The sequence below is a fragment of the Budorcas taxicolor genome, chromosome 10, assembly GCF_023091745.1.
Source record: "Budorcas taxicolor isolate Tak-1 chromosome 10, Takin1.1, whole genome shotgun sequence".
Classification (NCBI taxonomy): Eukaryota; Metazoa; Chordata; class Mammalia; order Artiodactyla; family Bovidae; genus Budorcas; species Budorcas taxicolor.
The window spans coordinates 27,535,672-27,557,729 of NC_068919.1; the positions used below are offsets into that span (position 1 = coordinate 27,535,672).

The 22,058-nt window shown below is 42.6% G+C and overlaps 1 protein-coding gene across 1 annotated transcript in view; it reads right to left on the reverse strand.

The window, feature by feature from the left end:
* Positions 1-22,058, reverse strand: part of RYR3 (ryanodine receptor 3) — a 573,341-nt gene that overhangs the window by 291,741 nt on the left and 259,542 nt on the right. Inside the window, exons 7-10 of the mRNA XM_052647070.1 lie at positions 21,419-21,518; positions 18,524-18,617; positions 10,649-10,723; positions 7,740-7,896 (exon numbers count right to left, since the gene is read on the reverse strand). Of these exons, the coding sequence (XP_052503030.1) occupies positions 7,740-7,896; positions 10,649-10,723; positions 18,524-18,617; positions 21,419-21,518 (426 nt within the window). The remainder of the gene's footprint in view (positions 1-7,739; positions 7,897-10,648; positions 10,724-18,523; positions 18,618-21,418; positions 21,519-22,058) is intronic.

A 22,058-nucleotide genomic window follows, 5' to 3' on the forward strand; every position in this document is an offset into this window, starting at 1 on the left:
CAAGTGTAAATCCAAAGCCTGTTGGTCATTTGAACATAATTTGTTGAATGGTAACCATCAGCACAGTTAAGCATTGATTCTATTAATGTTTTAGGTATTAGGATGCTGTGACAAAGAAGTTGAAACTATATGTTATTCTTTTATGAAAAATAACTCTGGGTTCTAACGTCTAAGCTTTAGGAGTCACACACACAAACCACTAATGGCAATAAAGTGATAGAGTTCATACTGAAGGTGCAACTGGAATTTGGAAGAGAGAAAAATCCACCGTGCCTGGGGACTTCAGGAGGCTTTCATACCAATTGCTGCTTGATGTGAGCATGGCTAGGGGAAAGAGGAGACATGAGGAATATGGAAAGGGACAACATTGTAGTAAGACAGGAGTAGTGTGGCAGGAAGAGTGATGAAGTCCAGAAAAGACCTGAACAACAAGGACTGACTTTATCCTACAGGTGCATGCTTCTCAAACTCACGCTGTTCACAGACTTTCTGTGGGAAAAGAGGACTTCCGACAGGACCGTATTTTCTTTCAGGAGGGAAAGGGAATCTTAGGATAATATAAACTAGATTGTTATGAGTCTTACAGTTAAAAAAAACAAAAAGAAGAACAAAAGGAACCAAAACAACCTATTCAACTGTTTAACATAAGCATTTTAAATCTTTTTCATAAATCATTGTTTGGAACACCTCTTGGGAAAAGCTATTGCAGGTAATGGGAATCCACTGAGAATTTTAAGCAGGGAAAACACAAGGGTTGTATCTTAGAACAATTGTTCCAGCCACAAGGTGAATGCTGGGTTGAAAAGAAATGAATACACAGAGACAGACCAGTTTTTGCTATGGTAATAAAAATCGAGCATGATATTTGTAACAGAGTAGGTCCTAATTCATGCTTATTACTTAGATAGGAATTTGTTGAACTTGACATATTTAAGCCACCTATGTCCACAGAGGACAAGAAAGTAGCTTTCCATAGACAGGAAGCAACCAAAAAAGATTCAGAGGAAAAGGAAACATGGGAAGATGGGCCTCATTCATGGATGCTGGGGTCAGCCACCAATACAGTGCTGGCTAGATCACTGCTTCCTAAAACTCCCAGAATTAACTTTCAGAAATTACCTTTAGACTCACTTTCCCACCAATACAGTCCCCCTTTGAACTTCTGATTTCGAGTGGGAGGTCTTAGAATGGCCTTTAAAAAATTGCACACTGCAGGACGCTGCTAGGAGCCTGACTGGCCCCAAGGCTGGCTGCAGAGCCTCTGCTGGTGGGAGGCCAAGGACAGCCCTCCGCTGTTTCCAGCATGCTAGGGGAGCGGGCTTGCCTGTCTCATCAGGGAAGGTGCATGTCCTGCGCAGGTCACTGTGCTGGGCTCTTTCCTCCATCTTTCTCGTCAGTCCCTCTCTACACAATCACCTTCAGGTAAGCAGCACTCCTGACATCTCACGGATAAGGAAACGGTCTCGCAGGTCATCTTCCTGGTCTCACAAGAGTCCTTCAAGACACACTTCTTCACTCCTGTTTTTTGTTTGTTTGTTTTGCTTTTACAATCAGGGACAGGAAGGCTAAACAGCAAAGGCAGAGCCAGGATTCAAACCCAGGTTTCTTCTACTCCAAAGCTCAAGGCTCTTCTTGACTACCTCTCTGTCTGGCCCACTTGAAACAATTAAGACTTGGGAAATTATCAGTTTAAATTTTTGAAATGCTTTGTAGATTTTATTTAAAATGAAACTGCAGGGACTTCCCTGGCAGTGCAGTGGTTAAGAATCTGCCTGCCAATGCAGGGTGCATGAGTTTGATCCCTGGTCTGGGAAGATCCCACATACCACGGACCAACTAAGCCCGTGTGCCCCACTACTGAGTCTGTGCTCTAGAGCCCAGGAGCGGCAGCTACTGAATTCCACATGCCTAGAGCCTGTCCTCTGCAAGAAGAGAAGCCACCACAATGGGAAGCCCATGCGCGGCAACGAAGACCCAGCACAGCCAAAAATAAATACTTAAAAAATAAAAACGGAAACTGCAGGAGGTGGTGGGGTCTGGGGACGACTGAATCTCAAGGTTCATGTTTTGCTCTTTCCCCTTCCCTCCATACCCTCTCTTTCCCCAACTGAGAACTTGCAGAGCAAGCAAGGGGACAGGCGCAAACAGCACTACGTCAGCGCCCATGATTTCACAGAGGGATATGCTGTGAACCCGGCTGCCCTCTTGTTTCCGGCGGGACCGTTGAGGTTAAAGAGTAGAAGACGATCCGGTCTACAAGCATGCTTTCTGCACACAGCAGAGACAGCGGTGGGCAGTTTTTAAAGGGAACATCATTTTTGGCCAAGAACACAGATCTCAGGATATAGCAGGCAACATTTGACAAATGTTGACTGAATTGAATTGCTTTTACCCACTGAGAAAAAATTTCCTCTAATTGAGAACAGTGATAGCTGTCTGGCTTTTTGTAATAAAAGAAGCAAAATTTGAGATTCTATCTCAATCATTCCAGACTTATGGTAGAGTCATTAAAAAAATAGCTAAAAAGTGAATGGCTTCATATAATAAGGCTTGCTTTAACGTTACTAATTCATCCTTCCCTGAAAGGAAGTGAGTGTTATAAACTGACACGGAGACACAACATCTAAATAGACAGCATTGCTGCGCCAGAGTAAATATTAAATTGCATTACCAAACAATCCTTGGGGAATGGCCTTGCAATGTCAAGACCATGGGAAAATGATGCGAAATCAAGTTCACAGAAATTTGACTTCGATGTTCAAATTAATGAATCTCTCTCCTTGAATGTTTGTGGGGTTGTGCTGTGATTGAAAATGATTACACAATGGCTCTAAAATTCTGTGAAGAGGATGGAGGTTAAAGTGGAAAGGATTTCGCTGTATGACCACACTTATGTAACCTTTCAGCGAGTGAAATTCAAACTTACTACATGCTCCACACTGTGTGGGGTGCAGAGGTGCAGAAAAGGCAGGTGGAAGGATGTGTGCTCCTTGTCACTTAGGGGCTCTCGGTCCAGTGAGTGATGGCTATAATGGAGTCACGAAAAGGGCCCCACTGGAGGAGTGGGGAAAGGCCTTCTTCCCATGAGGGGCACTTGACACTTATCTGAAGAATGAGGAGGAGTTTGCTGATTATGGTACATGAAGGGTTAAAAATGTATTCTAGCTACAGGTTTAGCTGTGAGAAAAGATACCATGTTCAAACATAGTATGTACTTAGTATGTTAGAGCTCAAGGCAAACTTGAGCTGGTAGCCAGAGATATTACGGAAGGGTAGGCAGGGGTTGGCTCTTAAAGTCTTCACTGAATTTGTTACAATATTGTTTCTGTTTAATGTTTTGGGTTTTTGGCTTGGAGGCATGTGAGATCTTAGCTCCCTGTCTAAAGATCGACCCGGTACCCTCTGCACTGGAAAGTGAAGTCTTAACCACGGGACTGCCAGGGAAGTCCCCAGGGGTTGGCTCTTGGAGCATCTTGCATGACAGACTTCAAATGAGGTGCAACTAGAATAACAATTGTGTTCAAGGTTCCACAGAGGGTAGACGGGAGTCAAGGCCAGATCTAGATGACTTGGAAGCCATGCTCTATCTGACACCCTACTCCTTCCAGATTGAGGGGACAGGTGCAAGGCTGTAATTCAGAGCCTCCAACACCTCCCAGACCTCCACTTTGATTTGGATCTCCTGGTGAAGGAGAGGGATGCAAGCTCTGACCAAGATCCTGTTCCGCTCAGTCACACAGTTGGCTCAGAGACCACGGTTTGATTCCATTTGAACAAAGCGACACTGCAGCTGATGCTTAACCTTGACCCCTCCCAGTAAGGCTCAGTCATGTCCCTGTCCTGTCCTGTGGGTACAAGAGTCACATGGATACCTGCCATCCTCCTCGTAAGGGCATCTTGCTGAGGATGTGAACACACACCTGCAGCTGTCCCCAGGCCCCCGATCATGTAGTCATAGCTGTCATGGGCTAACACAACTTGACAGGAAACATGGGGTTGGAAGCTCATCACTGCCAGTGACTCACAGCCCAGCGCCCCCAGTGTCCTCCTAGAAATGTAGGCACCTAAACGGCACTCCTTCCAGGAGTCTCTTCTCTTGTTTTTCAGATTCTCCAGCATACAGAGAAGATCAGATAATCAAATAATCCCCCACTTAATCTCGTTCACAGAGGCACAAAGAACATACTCTCTCTTCCTCTCAGCCTTCACAGTGAGTCTCCTCAACCCCTGTGCCACCTTTCAGAACCTGGTCCACTGTCTCACACAACTTTCTGCCGTCTGCTCCATCACCTAACACCTGGTACAGCCGAGAGCTAGGAAGACAACGCAGCACCTTCCTGCTGCTGAAAACCGGAGCCAACTAATCCCTCTGTTGGGGAACATCACTATTCCCAAGTGAGGGGAAACAAGTGGAGAGTGTATTTAAGGCAGAGGGCCTGCGGCAAGCATGATAAAAAGACATTTACTGGGACTCCCCTGGTGGTCAGGTAGATAAGAATCCACCTGCCAACGTAGGGGACACAGGTTCGATTCCCGGTCCGGGAAGATTTCACATGTGGGCCAACTACGTAGTGCACTGCAACTAGTGAAGCCCTCGAGCCCATGCTCCTCAACAAGAGAAGCTCCTGCAGGGCAACTAGAGAGGATCCCTCTGCTCATGGCAACTGGAGAAAGCCAGCACATAGCTGTGATGACCCAGTGCAGCCAAAAATAAAATAAAATTTAAAAAGACATTTACTGAGGAGGAGTCTGGAGGCCCAGAGAAATGAAGGCACCTCTAGAGTTCTTCCCCAGGAGCTCTTCAGATTGCTGAGGACAGAACTATGGGCTCCCACATGTTCTTCCTTCCTATGCAGCTTCGCAGCTAAGATGCCCAAAGCCCTGCCCACACAATATCCCAAGGAATCCCGGATCTCCTGGGGAAGCAGCCTTATCTTGATCAGACATGGAGACTAGGACATTTTAATTTCAGTTTCTTTCAAATTAAAATAAAGGTAACTGGGCTGAATACCACTGCACTGAGAGTTATTTAAACCTCTGACACTGTGACACCCATGAGATGCAGGTGCGCTGCCAAGTGCGCTGGACAGTGTGACTCACGGGCGGCTTTCTGTCCAGCCCTGCCATGTGGGCAGCCCCCTGGTACCACGACGGCTTTCAGCCATCCGCTGCTGGCCTCCCTGTGCATGGGAACGGGGGGGAGATAAGCAACAAGCCTTTTGAGGGTAAAATGTGCTCACAGGCCGGAAGTGGTGCCAAGTGAAAGGAGTGTTATGGAGACTCTCTGTGGTGCTCTGAGCCTTTCTGGCTTCCCACAGAGGCCGCAGCACAGTGCCGAGCCATGCTCCGTGAGGCTGAGCCAAGAAAGGAATGGAAGGGAAGAGTCCCTTTGGAACAGGATCCTGCCAGCTGCCTGGAAGGCCACCCGACTTTTCTGCTATCACAAGAGAAGCCTCTTTCTGCAATGGTAAAGGTCTCCAAGTTGGGGTTTATCCAGGGCTGAGAAGACCGGGATGGAATGCTCGAAGAGGGAACAAGCCAAGCTGGCATTCTTAGGCATTTCCTTGGTCATCGGCCACGATGAGTCACTTCTTATCTTCTGCCTCTCTCTGGCTTCCCCTGCCTGCCCTCCCTCCACATCCCACATCCGAGTTGTCTCTCAGGGAAGAATGGGAAGACTCCTCTCTGCTGTTAGAACTTTCCTGTTGTTTTGTTTCGCTGCTCCTTTTAGCCAATTGCAGTGCCCTAACTCATGGAAATGGCAACCCACTCCAGTATTCTTGCCTGGAGAATCCCATGGACAGAGGGGCCTGGTGGGCTACAGTCCATGGGTCGCAAAGAGTCGGACACGACTGAGCGACTCTGGGTAACTCATTTCCTGGAGGTAAAAATGTTTTACTCCATGGTCATAAACTTGAATTTAAAATCCTTCTTGTGTGGGGAATCTTAAAAAAATAAAAGTGACGGTAACATAAATGGAGATGTGTTCTGAGAACCCAAATGGAGTCAAGAAGCTAACGCACCATTAGAAGAGAAGCAGAGAGAAGAGATGCTTGAAAGAAATTTAGGGCAGGAAACTCTCATTTCTTTTTTTGTTTTTTTGGCCACACTACACAGCATGTGGGATCTTTTCCCCTGATCAGGCATCAAACCCTTGCCTTTGTGCTGGAAGCTCGGAGTCTTAACCACTGTACTACCAGGGAAGTCCCAGGAAGCTCTCATTTCTTCATCTTTGAACGATGGGTGCAGGAAAGCCTAACTCTGATAGAGGGTAACTAGGGCAGAAAAACCTCTAAGCCAAAGAGATTCTCTGCCTCAAATACTTTAGGGCCGTAAGAGAGGGGAAAAGGAGTCTGACCCCCTGCTTCAAGGAAGGTGGTGCTGAAAAACTGGCCTCTTCTGATTCATTATGAAACAGAGATGTCCCCATGGAAATTCAGCTGTCAGCCTGACACCAAGTCCTACACGAATGGAATCATCAATAACCCTTTATGGAAATCGTGTTGAGAACACAAGTCAAGATCTGTGTCTGGAAAGGAGCAAAGAAGAGTGAAGCTGGAGACGAAGCTCCCGACGGAGATGCTGCGCCTCTTAGAAAGTGTGGGCTGCTGTAACTATGGACACACTGTGCAGAGCCTGTCTCATGCTTGGGCGCTCTTTCCAGAACACTCCTAAAGTGACAGAGCACCAACCTGTCCATCGGGAGCTGGCTCAGCGTGTGATTCTGGCCATCCAGCTAGATCAGACTCTGAGTGACACAGACTCAAAACTTGGCTGACTGTTAAAGACAGACGTTAAAAGAAACCATTTCTCTCTCTGCACATCAAATGGCAAATCTACGTGTTTGGGGTTAACCTAGCTACCACAGAATGTGCTCTTTGCAGAGGCAGGCGAGGCACAGTGGAGCTAAGAGATCTGCAGAAAACACATGACGAGGAAAAGAACTAGTAATTCTGTATAATATGCATAACTGCAAGACGATGCCATGTCCAGAATTAAGCCTCCTCTGCATCTCTCTGAGAGAAATTACTTCTTTGATTTAAATAAACATAACACTGGAACTCATGCCTCCACGTTATCTTTGCTGTATGGGAGCGAAGCAATAAGACTTAAGTGAAAGGGAAGTTGCTCAGTCGTGTCTGACTCTTTGCAACCCCATGGACTGTAGCCCACCAGGCTCCTCTGTCCATGGGGTTCTCCAGGCAAGAGTACTGGAGTGGGGTGCCATTTCCTTCTCCAGGGGATCTTTCTGACCCAGGGATTGAACCCAGGTCTCCTGCATTGCAGGCAGACGCTTTACCACCTGAGCCACCAGGGGAGGACTTAAAAGTATTAAAAACAATTCAGAACATATTAAGCAACAATAACATTTTCCAGTAGCCCCAGAGCAACACTGTCCATTCCCGTGATCCTTTTTTTTTTTTTAAAATTTTTATTTTTACTTTATTTTACTTTACAATACTGTATTGGTTTTGCCATACATTGACATGAATCCACCAGATCCTTTTGTTTTTTAGGGCTTTCCACTTTCCATTCAAGCCTTTCTCTCTTAAGACTTCAGTCTTCATCCAGGGTACACATTCCTCTACGAATTCAATTTAAAAGATAAAAGAACAAAGTATTTATCACTGGTCTAATTTCCAATTCCATTTTGTTCCAGCCTATTTTCTTTGCAGTCGTAGTTCTACCTGGAGGTTTCAGAGCTTTCACTTTGAGAATAAAGTCAAAATCCACCTCACCTTGGATGCTCGAAAAGAGAAGGCTGTGGACTTGGTGTCTGACTTTCCCCGGTCTTGCAGGATAAGGCCCTGGTCTTCTGTCAAGGCCAGGTAGTGGCCTGTGGTGAGATGCCGGAGGCGGAAAGCCTGTCCCCATCTGATGTTACTGCCACTCCAGCTGGACAGATGAAAGAGAGAAGAAATTGAATTTACACAAAAAATAGGTCTTTTTCAATATTTACCCTGTGCATTTTTACATATGGTCTGACTCAGTACCCTTCAACAGTACATCCCCTGACTCCTGGCTTGCTCCAGGATTGTGTATCTGCCTACAGCTCATCACTTCTCAGTCTTCTGGCTAAGATCAAGTGTCTACAACTCAGCATGGCATTCTCCTGTGAACTCTCTTCTAACCTTTAAGATCACCAACAAGGAACATGGCCCTCTGGGCAGGTCCGTGGTTTAATGTAACTGGAAGTTCCAAGCTTCCAATTTTTCCTTCATTTCACTGAAACGTCTTGATGCCAAAAATCATACACAAAAAATGAGAAGCCCGCTTTTGAAGAGAAACTTGTTTCTGGGAAAGTGAGGCATTTCCAAATGCATGGTCTCCACTCAAGTATTTTACTACCTCCACTAATTTGAAAAGACATACGCACCCCTACATTCATTGCAGCATTATTCATAATAGCCAAGACATGGGAGCAACCTAAGTGTTCATCATTAAAAAAGAAAATGTGGCTTATATGCATACACAATGGAATAGTATTGTCATAAAAAAGAATGAAACCGTGCCATTTGTGATAACATGGACGGATCTTGAGGGTACTATCTAAGTGAGGTAAATCAGACAGTAAGACAGACGCCATATACTCTCACTCATATGTGGCATCTGAAAAACAAAGCAAACGAGCAAACAAAACAACACAAAATTCACAGAAACAGAGAACAGACTGGTGGTTGTCAGAGAGAAGGGAGGCTGGGGAGGTGGGAGAAACGGTTAAAGGGAATCAAGAGGTACAAACTTCTAGTTATAAAATAAATAAGTCATGGGGATGTATGTAAGGTACAGCATGGTAGTAATATACATATTTTATCATATATATAGTCAATAATATATATATACTATATATAGTAATAGTAATATATATATATTATTGACTATCATCACAATTTGAAAGTTGCTAAGAAAGTAAGTCTTAAGAGCTCTTTTGCTAGAAAAATTGCAATTCTGTAATGGTGACATATAATAACTAAACTTACTTCAATAGTCATTTTGCAATGTAAACAAATGTCAAATCATTATACTGTACACATAAAACTAATACTGTATGTCAATCCTACTTTAATAATGAAAAGAATCCTCTCTTCAAGAGAAATAAGAATATTTATGCTATTTATACTCACCAGGGAGAGACAAATAATAAACAAACAAACATAAATAAGTAAATATTGTGGAATGTTACAAGATGTTAAATTTCATGGGAAAAAGTAAAGCAGAATAAGATGATTGAGATAAGTGAGAGTCCATGCTGAATGGGTTGTAGAACCATATGGTCCTACATCAAAAGGCTGGCATTCAATAAAAGTCATGGTAAGTGCTAGGGCAGAAATTATTCACAGAATAATCTGTATCTAATTATATTTTCAGTTAGAACAAAATGTTTCAGAAATACATGTATCAATTTTTAAAATGACTCTCCCCTTGATCTAATTCTTTGGAGTACCAAAGAATCAAATTACATTAATAGAAGCCTTAAATTCTTCATGTTTAAGACTCTGGGGAAATAAAGAACCATAACTGGAACTATATATACATACTTATTTTTAATAAAGTTCATTAAACAAGAACCAACCCGTAATATCCTGAGAAAAACAGAGTATGTTGCTATAAAAACTTCAACAGGCTTGAAAGAGAATATAAATGCCACAAGCCAGCTAACAAGTGGGTACTCCTTAGGACACCATACTCTTTCAGTCAGCCTCTTCTAGAGTTCCTCAATTAAAAAAAATTTGAATGTACCTGTATTTGTGTGTAAGAGAAATTCTAATATTTTCTCCTGATCGCCAATGGATTATCTTGAGGACCCCTTGGAGGCATATACACCCCCACCCACTAGAGATTTTATTTTGAACATGTGTTCAGGGAGATATGGAACAGAGAGCTAGAGGAAAAGGCAGAGAAAGAAAACAAAAAATGGCCACACTGACCCTCTGCTCTTACCCCGAGCAGTTTAGCTTTAGCCTAACTTGTGATCCTGCTCAGCAAAAGAAAGGTCCAGAGCTTAACTGAACTGCCCTGCAGTAGAGATGCCATGTTTTACTCAAGTACCTGTCTCCAAAGTCTGGGTGTCCTGTTCCTTCCATCCAGTTGTTTCTGACAAGTTCTGGTAAATACGGTTTTCTTCAGACCTACATGTCCAGTGATGTTTTAGTCTTCCCTATCTCATGCCATCACAGCCACCACTCTGTCAATTAAAGCTAACTTTGCTTTGGAGCCAACAAGGCTACCGGGAGGAGGAGGAAGACTCACCTGGGTTCCAGAGAACCTATTTAAGAAAATAAATGGGAGAAGAGCTTCCATGGCTTTCAGTGGACTTGTCTATGCTTGCCTTTTATAACACAGCCACTGCAAGGGTAGCAGGAGCTGGGGGCTTGGATCAAGCAATAGAGCCTGCTAACTTCAGAGTCAAAGCAGAAGACTTGGAAATCATGTGTGTGCATGCGGGCACACGCGCACATGTGTGTGCACTGTGGTTTAAAAACAAAACCAAAGTCACAGAAATTTCAGAATTTACCTCTGCCAAGTAATTTCTGAGAGTTTGCCAGCTAATGTAGAACAAATGTAACATTTAAGACAATAGGTTGTCCTTGGTGGGGGGGGGGGGGGAACCGATCTTGAAAAGAATGCAACCCTGAAGCTCCATTACCTTATCCGAAGGGGTTCCACTCTCCATAGCGATCTGGCTCTCGTGCCAGCTCCCCCAGCTTCATAGTATATCCTCCTGTGAAAAGAGGTGGAGATTAGAGCCTCCGCCCGTGATGTTGATCAGCACTGGGCAGGGGATAGCTCCCTGCAGAGGCTGCTCAGAACACGCTGTATTTCTCAGGACTCATAGTAAGCAAAATGAGAAACAAACCTCAAAGAAAGACACAATTTCCTATTCTCTCTTAAAAGGGAAAAAAGGTAACTAAAGGGGAAGGAAATGCTCACCACATACATGTCATGGACACTCATGGACTGTCATGTGTACAGTGAAAGGACTGTCTCCATTTCTACATCAGGAGTCAAAACAGTCCAGTCACATATCATCAGATCAAGTACTGAATGCTCCGTTCCGTTCACGTTCAGCTCCCTGATGCAGTTTCATATCTTTAGAAAATGTATCTGTACTTGTAAAACACATGCAGTACAGGGTGAACTCATTTCCATTGTTCTAGGAAGCTGGGGACAAAGCTTTATGCTCAGCTACTGGGGTGTTCAGGGTTTTATTACTATACTGTTGTTCCCTTTCCTGCATTAACAATCATCTTTTAAAGTGTTTTTAACTAAAATTTTTATTTTGGAATAATTGTAGATTTATAAAAATGTTGCAAAGATAGTCCAGAAAGCGTCTGTAAAGTCTCACTCAGGTTCCTTTATAGCTATCATCTTACAATAGGAAGTAGAGTTGTCAGAACTAAGAAACCAACATTGGCTCATCATTGCTAATTTAACTCAAGACTTTATTTCGATTTTACCCAGTTTTTCTATTAATTTTGTTTCCTGTTCCAGAGTACCATCCTGGGTGTCACATTGCATTTAGTTGTTATGTTTTCCCTGTTTCTTTTGGTCTCTTAGAGTTTCTTAGTATTTTCTTGTTTTTCATGCCTTTGCCAGGTTTGAAGAGCACAGGTCAGCCTTTTTGTAAAAATGGGTTTGTCTATCTGATGATTAGCAAAGTCTATTTTTAAAAATCTGTACAACAGGGGCCAACTTATCCATATCAGATTATGAGAAATTAAATGAACTATCTTCGTTTAAAGGCATGTCTCATGAATAGCGGTCCCTGATTTCCGGGCATACTGAATCCAGATACTTTCTGAGAATCTTGTGACTTTAGATCAAGATTGATCATTTAACTTCATTTAATTTCACTAATTTAAAAAGATGCCTCTACTGTAGAAGATTTGAACGTATCACTACTGAATTACTCAAACCCCAGGAGAATCTTGACCTACGTCTTGAGACAACAGTTAATTAACAGAGGGGAAGAGGAAAAGTGCAGTAATTATTTCTTTCTCCCAGGAAGTAATATAATTATGAGTTGGTTACAAATATTAATTTTGGGTGTCAAATAGACCTGAATTTGAAGCTATTAGTTTTATGAAATTGCGAAGTTCTTTCAAATCTCTGTGCATCAGCTTCCTTGTCTGTAAAATGAACCTAATAGGGTATTTACATCAAGGAATGGTTGTGAGCATTTAATGTGGTTTCCTTAAAGTAATGTACTCTGCATAGAAGTTAAATAAGCAGGGTGACCATATACAGCCTTGACGTACTCCTTTTCCTATTTGGAACCAGTCTGTTGTTCCATGTCCAGTTCTAACTGTTGATTCCTGACCTGCATACAGATTTCTCAAGAGGCAGGTCAGGTGGTCTGGTATTCCCATCTCTTTCAGAATTTTCCACAGTTTATTGTGATCCACACAGTCAAAGGCTTTGGCATAGTCAATAAAGCAGAAATAGATGTTTTTCTGGAACTCTCTTGCTTTTTCCATGATCCAGCAGATGTTGGCAATTTGATCTCTGGTTCCTCTGCCTTTTCTAAAACCAGCTTGAACATCAGGAAGTTCACAGTTCATGTATTTCTGAAGCCTGGTCTGGAGGATTTTGAGCATTACTTTACTAGCATGTGAGATGAGTGCAATTGTGCGGTAGTTTAGCATTCTTTGGCATTGCCCTTCTTTGGAACTGGAATGAAAAGTGACCTTTTCCAGTTCTGTGGCCACTGCTGAGTTTTCCAAATTTGCTGACATATTGAGTGCAGCACTTTCACAGCATCATCTTTCAGGATCTGAAACAGCTCAACTGGAATTCCATCATTTCCACTAGCTTTGTTCGTAGTGATGCTTTCTAAGGCCCACTTGACTTCACATTCCAGGATGTCTGGCTCTAGATTAGTGATCACATCATCATGATTATCTGGGTTGTGAGGATCTTTTTTGTACAGTTCTTCTGTGTATTCTTGCCACCTCTTCTTAAGATCTTCTGCTTCTGTTAGGTCCAGACCATTTCTGTCCTTTATCGAGCCCATCTTTGCATGAAATGTTCCCTTGGTATCTCTAATTTTCTTGAAGAGATCTCTAGTCTTCCCCATTCTGTTCTTTTCCTCTATTTCTTTGCATTCATCGCTGAAGAAGGGTTTCTTATCTCTTCTTGCTCTTCTCTGGAACTCTGCATTCAGATGCTTATATCTTTCCTTTTCTCCTGTTCTTCACGTCTCTTCTTTTCACAGCTATTTGTAAGGCCTCCCCAGACAGGCATTTGCTTTTTTGCATTTTTTTTCCATGGGGATTGGTCTTGATCCCTGTCTCCTGTACAATGTCACGAACCTCATTCCATAGTTCATCAGGCACTCTATCTATCAGATCTAGGCCCTTAAATCTATTTCTCACTTCCACTGTATAATCATAAGGCATTTGATTTAGGTCATACCTGAATGGTCTAGCAGTTTTCCCTACTTTCTTCAATTTCAGTCTGAATTTGGTAATAAGGAGTTCATGATCTGAGCCACAGTCAGCTCCTGGTCTTGTTTTTGTTGACTGTATAGAGCTTCTCCATCTTTGGCTGCAAAGAATATAATCAATCTGATTTTGGTGTTGACCATCTGGTGATGTCCATGTGTAGAGTCTTCTCTTGTGTTGTTGGAAGAGGGTGTTTGCTATGACCAGTGCATTTGCTTGGCAAAACTCTGTTAGCCTTTGCCCTGCTTTATTCCGCATTCCAAGGCCAAATTTGCCTGTCACTCCAGGTGTTTCTTGACTTCCTACTTTTGCATTCCAGTCCCCTATAATGAAAAGGACATCTTTTTTGGGTGTTAGTTCTAAAAGGTCTTGTAGGTCTTCATAAAACCATTCAACTTCAGCTTCTTCAGCATCATTGGTTGGGGCATAGACTTGGATAACTGTGATATTGAATGGTTTGCCTTGGAGACAAACAGAGATCATTCTGTCGTTTTTGAGATTGCATCCAAGTACTGCATTTCAGACTCTTCTGTTGACCATGATGGCTACTCCATTTCTTCTGAAGGATTCCTGCCCACAGTAGTGCAGAGTACATCATGAGAAACGCTGGGCTGGAAGAAACACAAGCTGGAATCAAGATTGCCAGAAGAAATGTCAATCACCTCAGATATGCAGATGACACCACCCTTACAGCAGAAAGTGAAGAGGAACTAAAAAGCCTCCTGATGAGAGTGAAAGAGGAGAGCGAAAAAGTTGGCTTAAAGCTCAACATTCAGAAAACAAAGATCATGGCATCTGGTCCCATCACTCCGTGGGAAATAGATGGGGAAACAGTGGAAACATTGTCTGATTTTATTTTGGGGGGCTCCAAAATCACTGCAGATGATGACTGCAGCCATGAAATTAAAAGACGCTTACTCCTTGGAAGAAAAGTTATGACCAACCTAGATAGCATATTCAAAAGCGGAGACATTACTTTGCCGACTAAGGTCCGTCTAGTCAAGGCTATGGTTTTTCCTGTGGTCATGTATGGATGTGAGAGTTGGACTGTGAAGAAGGCTGAGTGCCGGAGAATTGATGCTTTTGAACTGTGGTGTTGGAGAAGACTCTTGACAGTCCCTTGGACTGCAAGGAGATCCAACCAGTCCATTCTGAAAGAGATCAGTCCTGGGATTTCTTTGGAAGGAATGATGCTAAAGCTGAAACTTCAGTACTCTGGCCACCTCATGCGAAGAGTTGACTCATTGGAAAAGACTCTGATCCTGGGAGGGATTAGGGGCAGGAGGAGAAGGGGACGACCGAGGATGAGATGGCTGGATGGCATCACAGGCTTGATGGACGTGAGTCTGGGTGAACTCCAGGAGATGGTGATGAACAAGGAGGCCTGGCGTGCTGCGATTCATGGGGTCGCAAAGAGTCGGACACGACTGAGCGACTGAACTGAACTGAACTCAAAGTAATGAACATGTACAAAGATGTTCATGGATGCATAAAATATTGTGTACTGTTAATTTATCCAAATTTTGTCTATGGACACTTATAAACATGCATGGAAAGCTATATTACATGGCACAAGAATATAATAAAACACTACATCAACCATAGTTAACTTTGGTTCTTAGGATTATAGAAGACATTCTAAACTTTTTGCCAATGCATATACTATCAGGAAATATGTAGTAAGTATTTAAAAAGAAGCTCTAGCATCCCAGGTATCTCTGTGCCAGGCCCAGAGTAGTAATGAGGCTGCACTGACCTAGCTCCACAGGAAAATTAGTTGAGATTTTCACGGATGCTTCTCCACCCTCACTGAGAGCAAAAGGGTCTCTCAGGTAGAGATGGTGGAGCAGGTCACCTTAGGTCACATGACTTGAGGACTCTCCCCCTCTGACATCTATGAATTCTAGAAGGTTAGTTCTTCCCATCTAGGAAAAGGAGGCAGCTTGCTCCAGTGAATCTTGCAAGGTTACAGGGGTTGAAACAACCTGTTCCCACTCTCTAAAACAATTACCCCAGGAGAGGAGGTGAGTGGGTGGGGAACTGAGGTGCTCTGAAAGCGTGGCTGACAGCTCAGCCTTGGCTTCAGTAAGTGACTTACCCCAGGGTGCTTGACAAGCCCGAGCAGAGCCAAGGATCAGAGCTCAGAATGTTAGATTATCCTTTTGGCTTTGCACCCTGGGACAGTCAGCCTTTCTCACGGGCCTGGCTGCTCTCAGGTTTTACAAGGAATACAAGTGATTTCCTCTAGAAAGTCAGCCCCATTACAGTGGAATCACTTGCATGGTATCTTGGCTGTGGGGACCTCCTAGAATATTCTCAATTTCCTATTTCTTTGTGCTCTTCCACATTTTGGTACTCCTGGCCATCCTGGCCAGGAGTTTATCTGATGGGGTTTATCTGGGGGTTTATCTGATGACTCATGACAATGATGAGGCTTATCGTTCACCTCACAAAGACATCAAATAATGCCAAAGCATCCTGTGTTGAATGAGAGACCAGTGACTACAAAGATCCAAGTTCCAGTACAAGGAGCCACTGCTGACAACCCAGTCTCAACCCTTTCATGCTTCCTTACAAATTTTTTTTTAATCTATTTCTTTTTTATCTAGATTTTTTATATATTTCTTTTATTCTAAAATACAAATTAGCTCACATGAAATCCTCAGTCAAAGGAAAGCTACCTTTGCTCTTAACTCAATGACGGCATTCATGCCTGGCTCTGGGGCCCATTCTGGGAATTCATCTCCCCAGCATCTTCTTTCAAATTCTTGTCCAAACTTTCTTTTGGGTCAGGATTTTGTTGAACTACTCCACAGGAATGCCCAGAAAATGACAAGCTTCTCCAAGCAGCACAGTTTCTGCCTGGGCTGCTTCTAATTTCATTCTAAATATAATGACGTGTGTGTGTGTGTGTGTGTGTGTGTGTGTGTGTGTGTGTGTGTACGCACAAGCATGCATACATGTGGAGGCGGGGGAGTGGGGTAAAGGTCCATGTACAGGTTATTTTAATTTTTCCAAATTTCTTTCCTTAAAAAATAATAGAAATTAACAGGAATGGAAAGAAAGAACTAGTGAGTTCCAATGTGTTCCATCTTAGATGTAGACAACTCTGCACAACCTACTCACAAAATTTCAGTTCTGCAAGCCTTCCCCTTAATGCAGCAGAATAAGATATTACAGAGACAGCACTTGGGCTACTGCACAATCTTACAGTTTAAAAATAAGGACAAGTAAATGGCAGTTGAATAGGATCATATAACGTCATTTAGCATAAGGAATCTTTAATTCCAATGGACATCAACTCAGCCTCTTTTCTAACTCAGAGATAACTGTGAGCCATGGGACCAGAATTAATCAGGCACTTGCCAGAGGTCTGTGTTTTATGTGTCCTAGACACCATTCTGGGTCACATCTGGTTCCCACGAAGGGACACACAGAGGACAGAGTGAGTAGGGAGAGGCTCAGAACGATAGACACTGCCAACAGATGGGCTTCCCTGGTGGCGCAGACGGTAAAGTATTCGCCTGCAATGCAAGAGACCTGGGTTCGATCCCTGGGTTGGAAACATCCCTTAGAGGAAGGCCTGGCAACCCATTCCAGTATTCTTTCCTGGAGAATCTGCATGGACAGAGGAGCCTGGGGTCGGCAAAAAGTCACACATGACTAAGCAACTAAGCACAGCACAGCATTGCCAACGGATAGTTCCTAAGATGTACAATAACACACTCAAGCACAGTGCTCCTGAGTGTCATTTAGGACATGAAATAAGGAAGGAGCCCTGGCTAGAGAGTTAGCATCTCTGGTTTTCAGAGTCCCAACTAAAATCATCCAGTGTGTGACCTTTGGCAGGAGCCTGAGTTAGACAGTTTCTAACATGTATAGATGTGAACCTGTGTTTCTAACAAAGTAAAGAAATGCAATCAATGAGGTTCCCACAGGTGTCATGCAAAAACAAAGGACATATTAGACAACTGGGAGATCAGACTCATTGTTGTCTCAAGTGAAAAAGTGAAAGTTGCTCAGTCGTGTCTGACTCTTTGTGACCCCATGGACTATACAGTCCATGGAATTCTCCAGGCCAGAATACTGGAATGGGTAGCCTTTCCCCTCTCCAGGGGATCTTCCCAACCCAGGGATCGAACCCAGGTCTCCAGCATTGCAGGCGGATTCTTTACCAGCTGAGTCACAAGGGAAGGCCAAGAATATTGGAGTGGGTGGCCTATCGCTTCTTTAGCGGATTTTCTCGACCCAGGAATTGAACTGGGGTCTCTGGCATTGCAGGCAGATTCTTTGCTATATCAAGTTCAGTTTAATTTGGATCTGAGACTTGAGTTTTTAAAATACATCAGGGTTTCACAATTACAGGGGCCAAGTTTGTATATTCTGTTCCTCTGTATATAAACCGAATACAAAAGGATGCTTCAGCATGAAGTTAAGATCTAGATTAACATCTTCCATCTCCTGACTTTGCATTATGGAAAAGCATCCACTGAGAAGATAACTAGAGGGCCAGAGAAAGCATCATCCTCAGCAGCTCCCTCTACACACACCCTTCAGCGCTGTCCTCTGCTAATCCAGCTCTGTCTGGATACTGACATTTGGTTTCTCCTATGCTATTTGGTGATAAGCAGAATGAAACCACTGAACTCCACCTTCATAGCACATAAAAGGGGGAGTAATAGAGATGATCTGCCTTTGAAGAACCTGGTGAATAATTTATGTAAGTGCACAGACTCACTAGAATGATTACCCTGATTTCCATCACCAAAATGGGGGCTTCAGTCTGCAATTAAAGCTACCAGAAACTCCTTAGATTTCAGAGTAACCAAAGAAAACAATGGGATTGAAAAGCATGATGGAATTGCTTGCCTAAGAAGCAGCATGTGTGTATAGCTATTCCTGTGAGCAAACTTGAACATACTCCCTTTCCTATTTTACAACTGCAGCTCACGACTGGACAGAAGTCTGTCAGTTAACCAACACTTACAGAATTCATTGGTGGACATATCCAAATGCAAAATTTTTAGTCTGAGTCACCGGAGACAGACAACAAGAGGAGGAGGAAGCTATTGGCTTACCTGTGCTGGGAATCATTCTGGTCTGTAGATGGTATCGTCAAACACTCATCATGTCCATGGAAAAGACGTACTACATGGCCACCAAGCAGGTATCCTGTAACAGAATTATACTCTACCATGAGCTGACAGGAAGCTGAATAATGAGAACATATCTGAGTCAGTTATTCTAGAAAACACAAAGAGAGAAGCATTTGGGAAATGACAGATTCCACGAGTTCAGGCCTCAGGTAGAAAATCAACAAGAAAGTCAAACCAATTCTAACACTGAAAGTTAAACAGGGTTTCAGAGATGAACAAGCCCAGTATCCAAAGGGAAGGTGAAAACAATGTCAATTCATGTCATTAAAAGCCAAAAGGTCACCTGTAACTAATATAATGTATATCAACTATGCCTCAATAAAATAATGCATTAAAAAATACACATACACACACAACCAAAAGGAAATTTGACTTGCTACTCTTAGGAAGATCAAGATTTTCCAACTGTTGAGGACATAAATAAACCCAACACCAAGTTCCTGGATAAGCTCTTACAATGTTGATGTGTGTATTTTGTGGTAAGTTTCAAACCAAATTGCAGTCATGAGAAAGTAAGATGATACTGGGAAAGGAGAAGCAAGCTTATTCTGAGCTTTCTTAGGAGTAGCTAGTTTTCGAACATGTTAAATATACACAGATCAAACCTGAATGCTATTCTAACACCAAGAGAAGGCAGAATGACATTCCAGAATCCCTGAGTGGCCAAGCAGAGAGGCAGCTATCACCTAGCCCTTAGCTTTCACAATAAGGAAAGGAATCTCAATAGCCATGGAGTTCAGAGATGGATAGGAAACAATGACCTTCAAGGACATGATGGCCAAATAGTCTTCAAATAAACGGCAAGTCTCCATTTAAAAAACATGGTAGCAGGAGAAGGGTCCCAGTATGAACTTTACTTTACATGAAGAAGTGGAATTTGTCATCCCTTTGAAACAAAAATTTCTCCCAACTAGTCTGTTCTCAGGAGACATATGGACTTAGTATGTTCAATGTCTGTATCAGGATTTTGAGAAAATCACATAATTAGATCACTCTAGGGCCTGTGAAACTATTTTAAGTGTTGGATTATAACAGTAAGAAGGAGAAGTCATGCCAGAGGAGAAAAGGGTGTTCTCAATACATCTTATACAGGGATAGTCTTGATATTCCCTAGTTCATTTTCTCCATCTGTCTAGGTAAGGCAAGTTCTTCTTAAGCTTTCCTCAAATGTTTAGAAGTTATTTTCTCATCTTCCTCTCTTTTACTGTACAAATATTTACAATTGTATACTTTTTGCATTAAAATAATTCATGATATACTGTGGGGGCACTGTTAACAGCCAACTTATTTAGAAAGTTAACCCCTTCCATGATCACATTCTTGATTAAATGATCTATCATTTTACAATGGCGCAGCCATGCTTCATTTGCAGCCCATCATTTACAGTCCCCCGGCTTCTCCAATCAATATTCTATGGCACAGAGGAGGCTGCCAAATGCTGGCGCATTACAACATTTCTTAATTGAAATATACCAGGGCAATAATCAGGAGAGAAGGGTCACGAGGAGGATCACTCCTTTTCTCAAGGGTTGAACTGGGTTTCTCACCAGCAGATGCTGAGAGAGCATTTTGCACAGAGTCAGATAGCGCAAGTGATCAGCTGCCCAAGCTCTACCACAAGGGCACTCAATACTTTTAAAAGCATTGTTGTGAAATGATTCGCAATTAATTAATCTCCACAAACCCTCTTGTGGGACTGAGCATTAATATTATCCCTATAGTGGAAAAGAACAAAATTAATGTGGAGAAGATTCGGTCAAAACTTCCTCAGGGAATATTTTAACCTGGGATTCCTTGGTTCCTGAGAGAAAGGGAATGACTGACAAAATATTTAGAGCAGTGGGTGAATTCTGGTGTGAAAGAAGAGAGCTGAACACATCCTGCCTTTGAAAAGCCATCCTTCAGCTGCTAAAAGAGTTAAAAATTTGCTGTTTCTCATTTTTCAAGTTATCTGTGATGCCTCCTGAAACTGGGGTATCACCTTGACAACTCTCGATTTTCCATTTTCCAACATCATCTAATAGAAAGAGGTTTCACAGACTCAAGATTTAAAACAGGGTTAGAACCTGTGATATGAGTATTTTTTAAAAAATTCTGATCTTGCTATTAAGTGCTAGAATGTGATGTGATAACCCTTAGGTCACTGGCATCTGATTATCCTGCTCAGCAGTGATATTACCCATGAGTAAAATAAGGCCAGTATATTTATTATATAACTTGAAAGGTGCTATTGACTTTGCCTAGCTCAAAAAATAGAATGTGCTGAACAAACTTTGATGATCTTACTTCTAAGGGAAAAATAAAATATGGAGAAAATGCCATTTGTTATTTTTAAATGGCCTTCCATAAATATAAGTAAAAACAAATGGCCAAACATCCTTTTATTATAGAGAAAGTCCTCCTCCCACCTGTAGAGAGAGATGCATTGGGGAGAAATATAAAAAATATCACCTTCTTGGCAAATAATGTCTTCTAAAATTGAACCTGCTAAGGTCTGTATACTTATAACCATAAATAAAACTGAAAAGTCAGTGGAAGAAGAAAGGTATGTCTCCAAGGTCCTGAACGCACACAGTGCCAAAACAATGGTACATTGAAAGAATTGTAAAATCATGTCAGAAGTGCTCATGAAATCAGAAATCAGGACAGGAAATAACCCATATTAACATGAGAGAAAGGAATTCAGGTGAACCAAAAATCATACTAAGTGGGTACTGAGGCACCCGTGCCAGAACTGGAAAGTCGCAAAATACGTCAATATACACAGCATAAGACAAACAGGCAGGCTGAGAGGTGAACACACAGAGAGAAGCACACCTTCTTCAATGCTACTTCCTGAGCACGTAGGATGTACATTCCAGAGTGTCTGCATAAAGGAGGCATCCACTTGTATGTTACCATTTGATATTGAGAGATGCTGCAGCAGAAACAGAAATGAGACATCCTTTAAATCACCAGGCCAGGCCTGACAGAAGCAGCTCACCTAGAATTTCAAGGATTGAATTAAACAGCCTTACTCTCATCAGGCTTTTTCTACCTAGGCTGTGGGAGATTGCTCCACCCCATCTCGAAGCAGTTTCAAAGTGGGACACTTTATTCAGGGAAGAGGAAGTATTCAGCTACAGAGGTGGCAGACATGCTGACTTCATCCCCTCAGCTGGATCTCAAATTCAACAGGAAGTTACAAAACATCTATCCTTGGCAGGAGAAGGGGACTTACAAATGGGAAAAATTAATCCAGCCTTTGGTCTAGGCAAAGTAAAATCTGCTGGCAGAACTGGTGCTGGGAAGCTTAAAAACTTATCTCTGACATTTCTCTGATCTGTAAGGAATTGCCCCCATCCCTTAAGGGCCTGATGTCAGTGTTGCTTGACATCTTGTATGGTATGCAAGTACCACTACCAGGGGCAAAATTTCACCTGCCTCTTCCAACCACTGTGACATCCCACACTCTGAA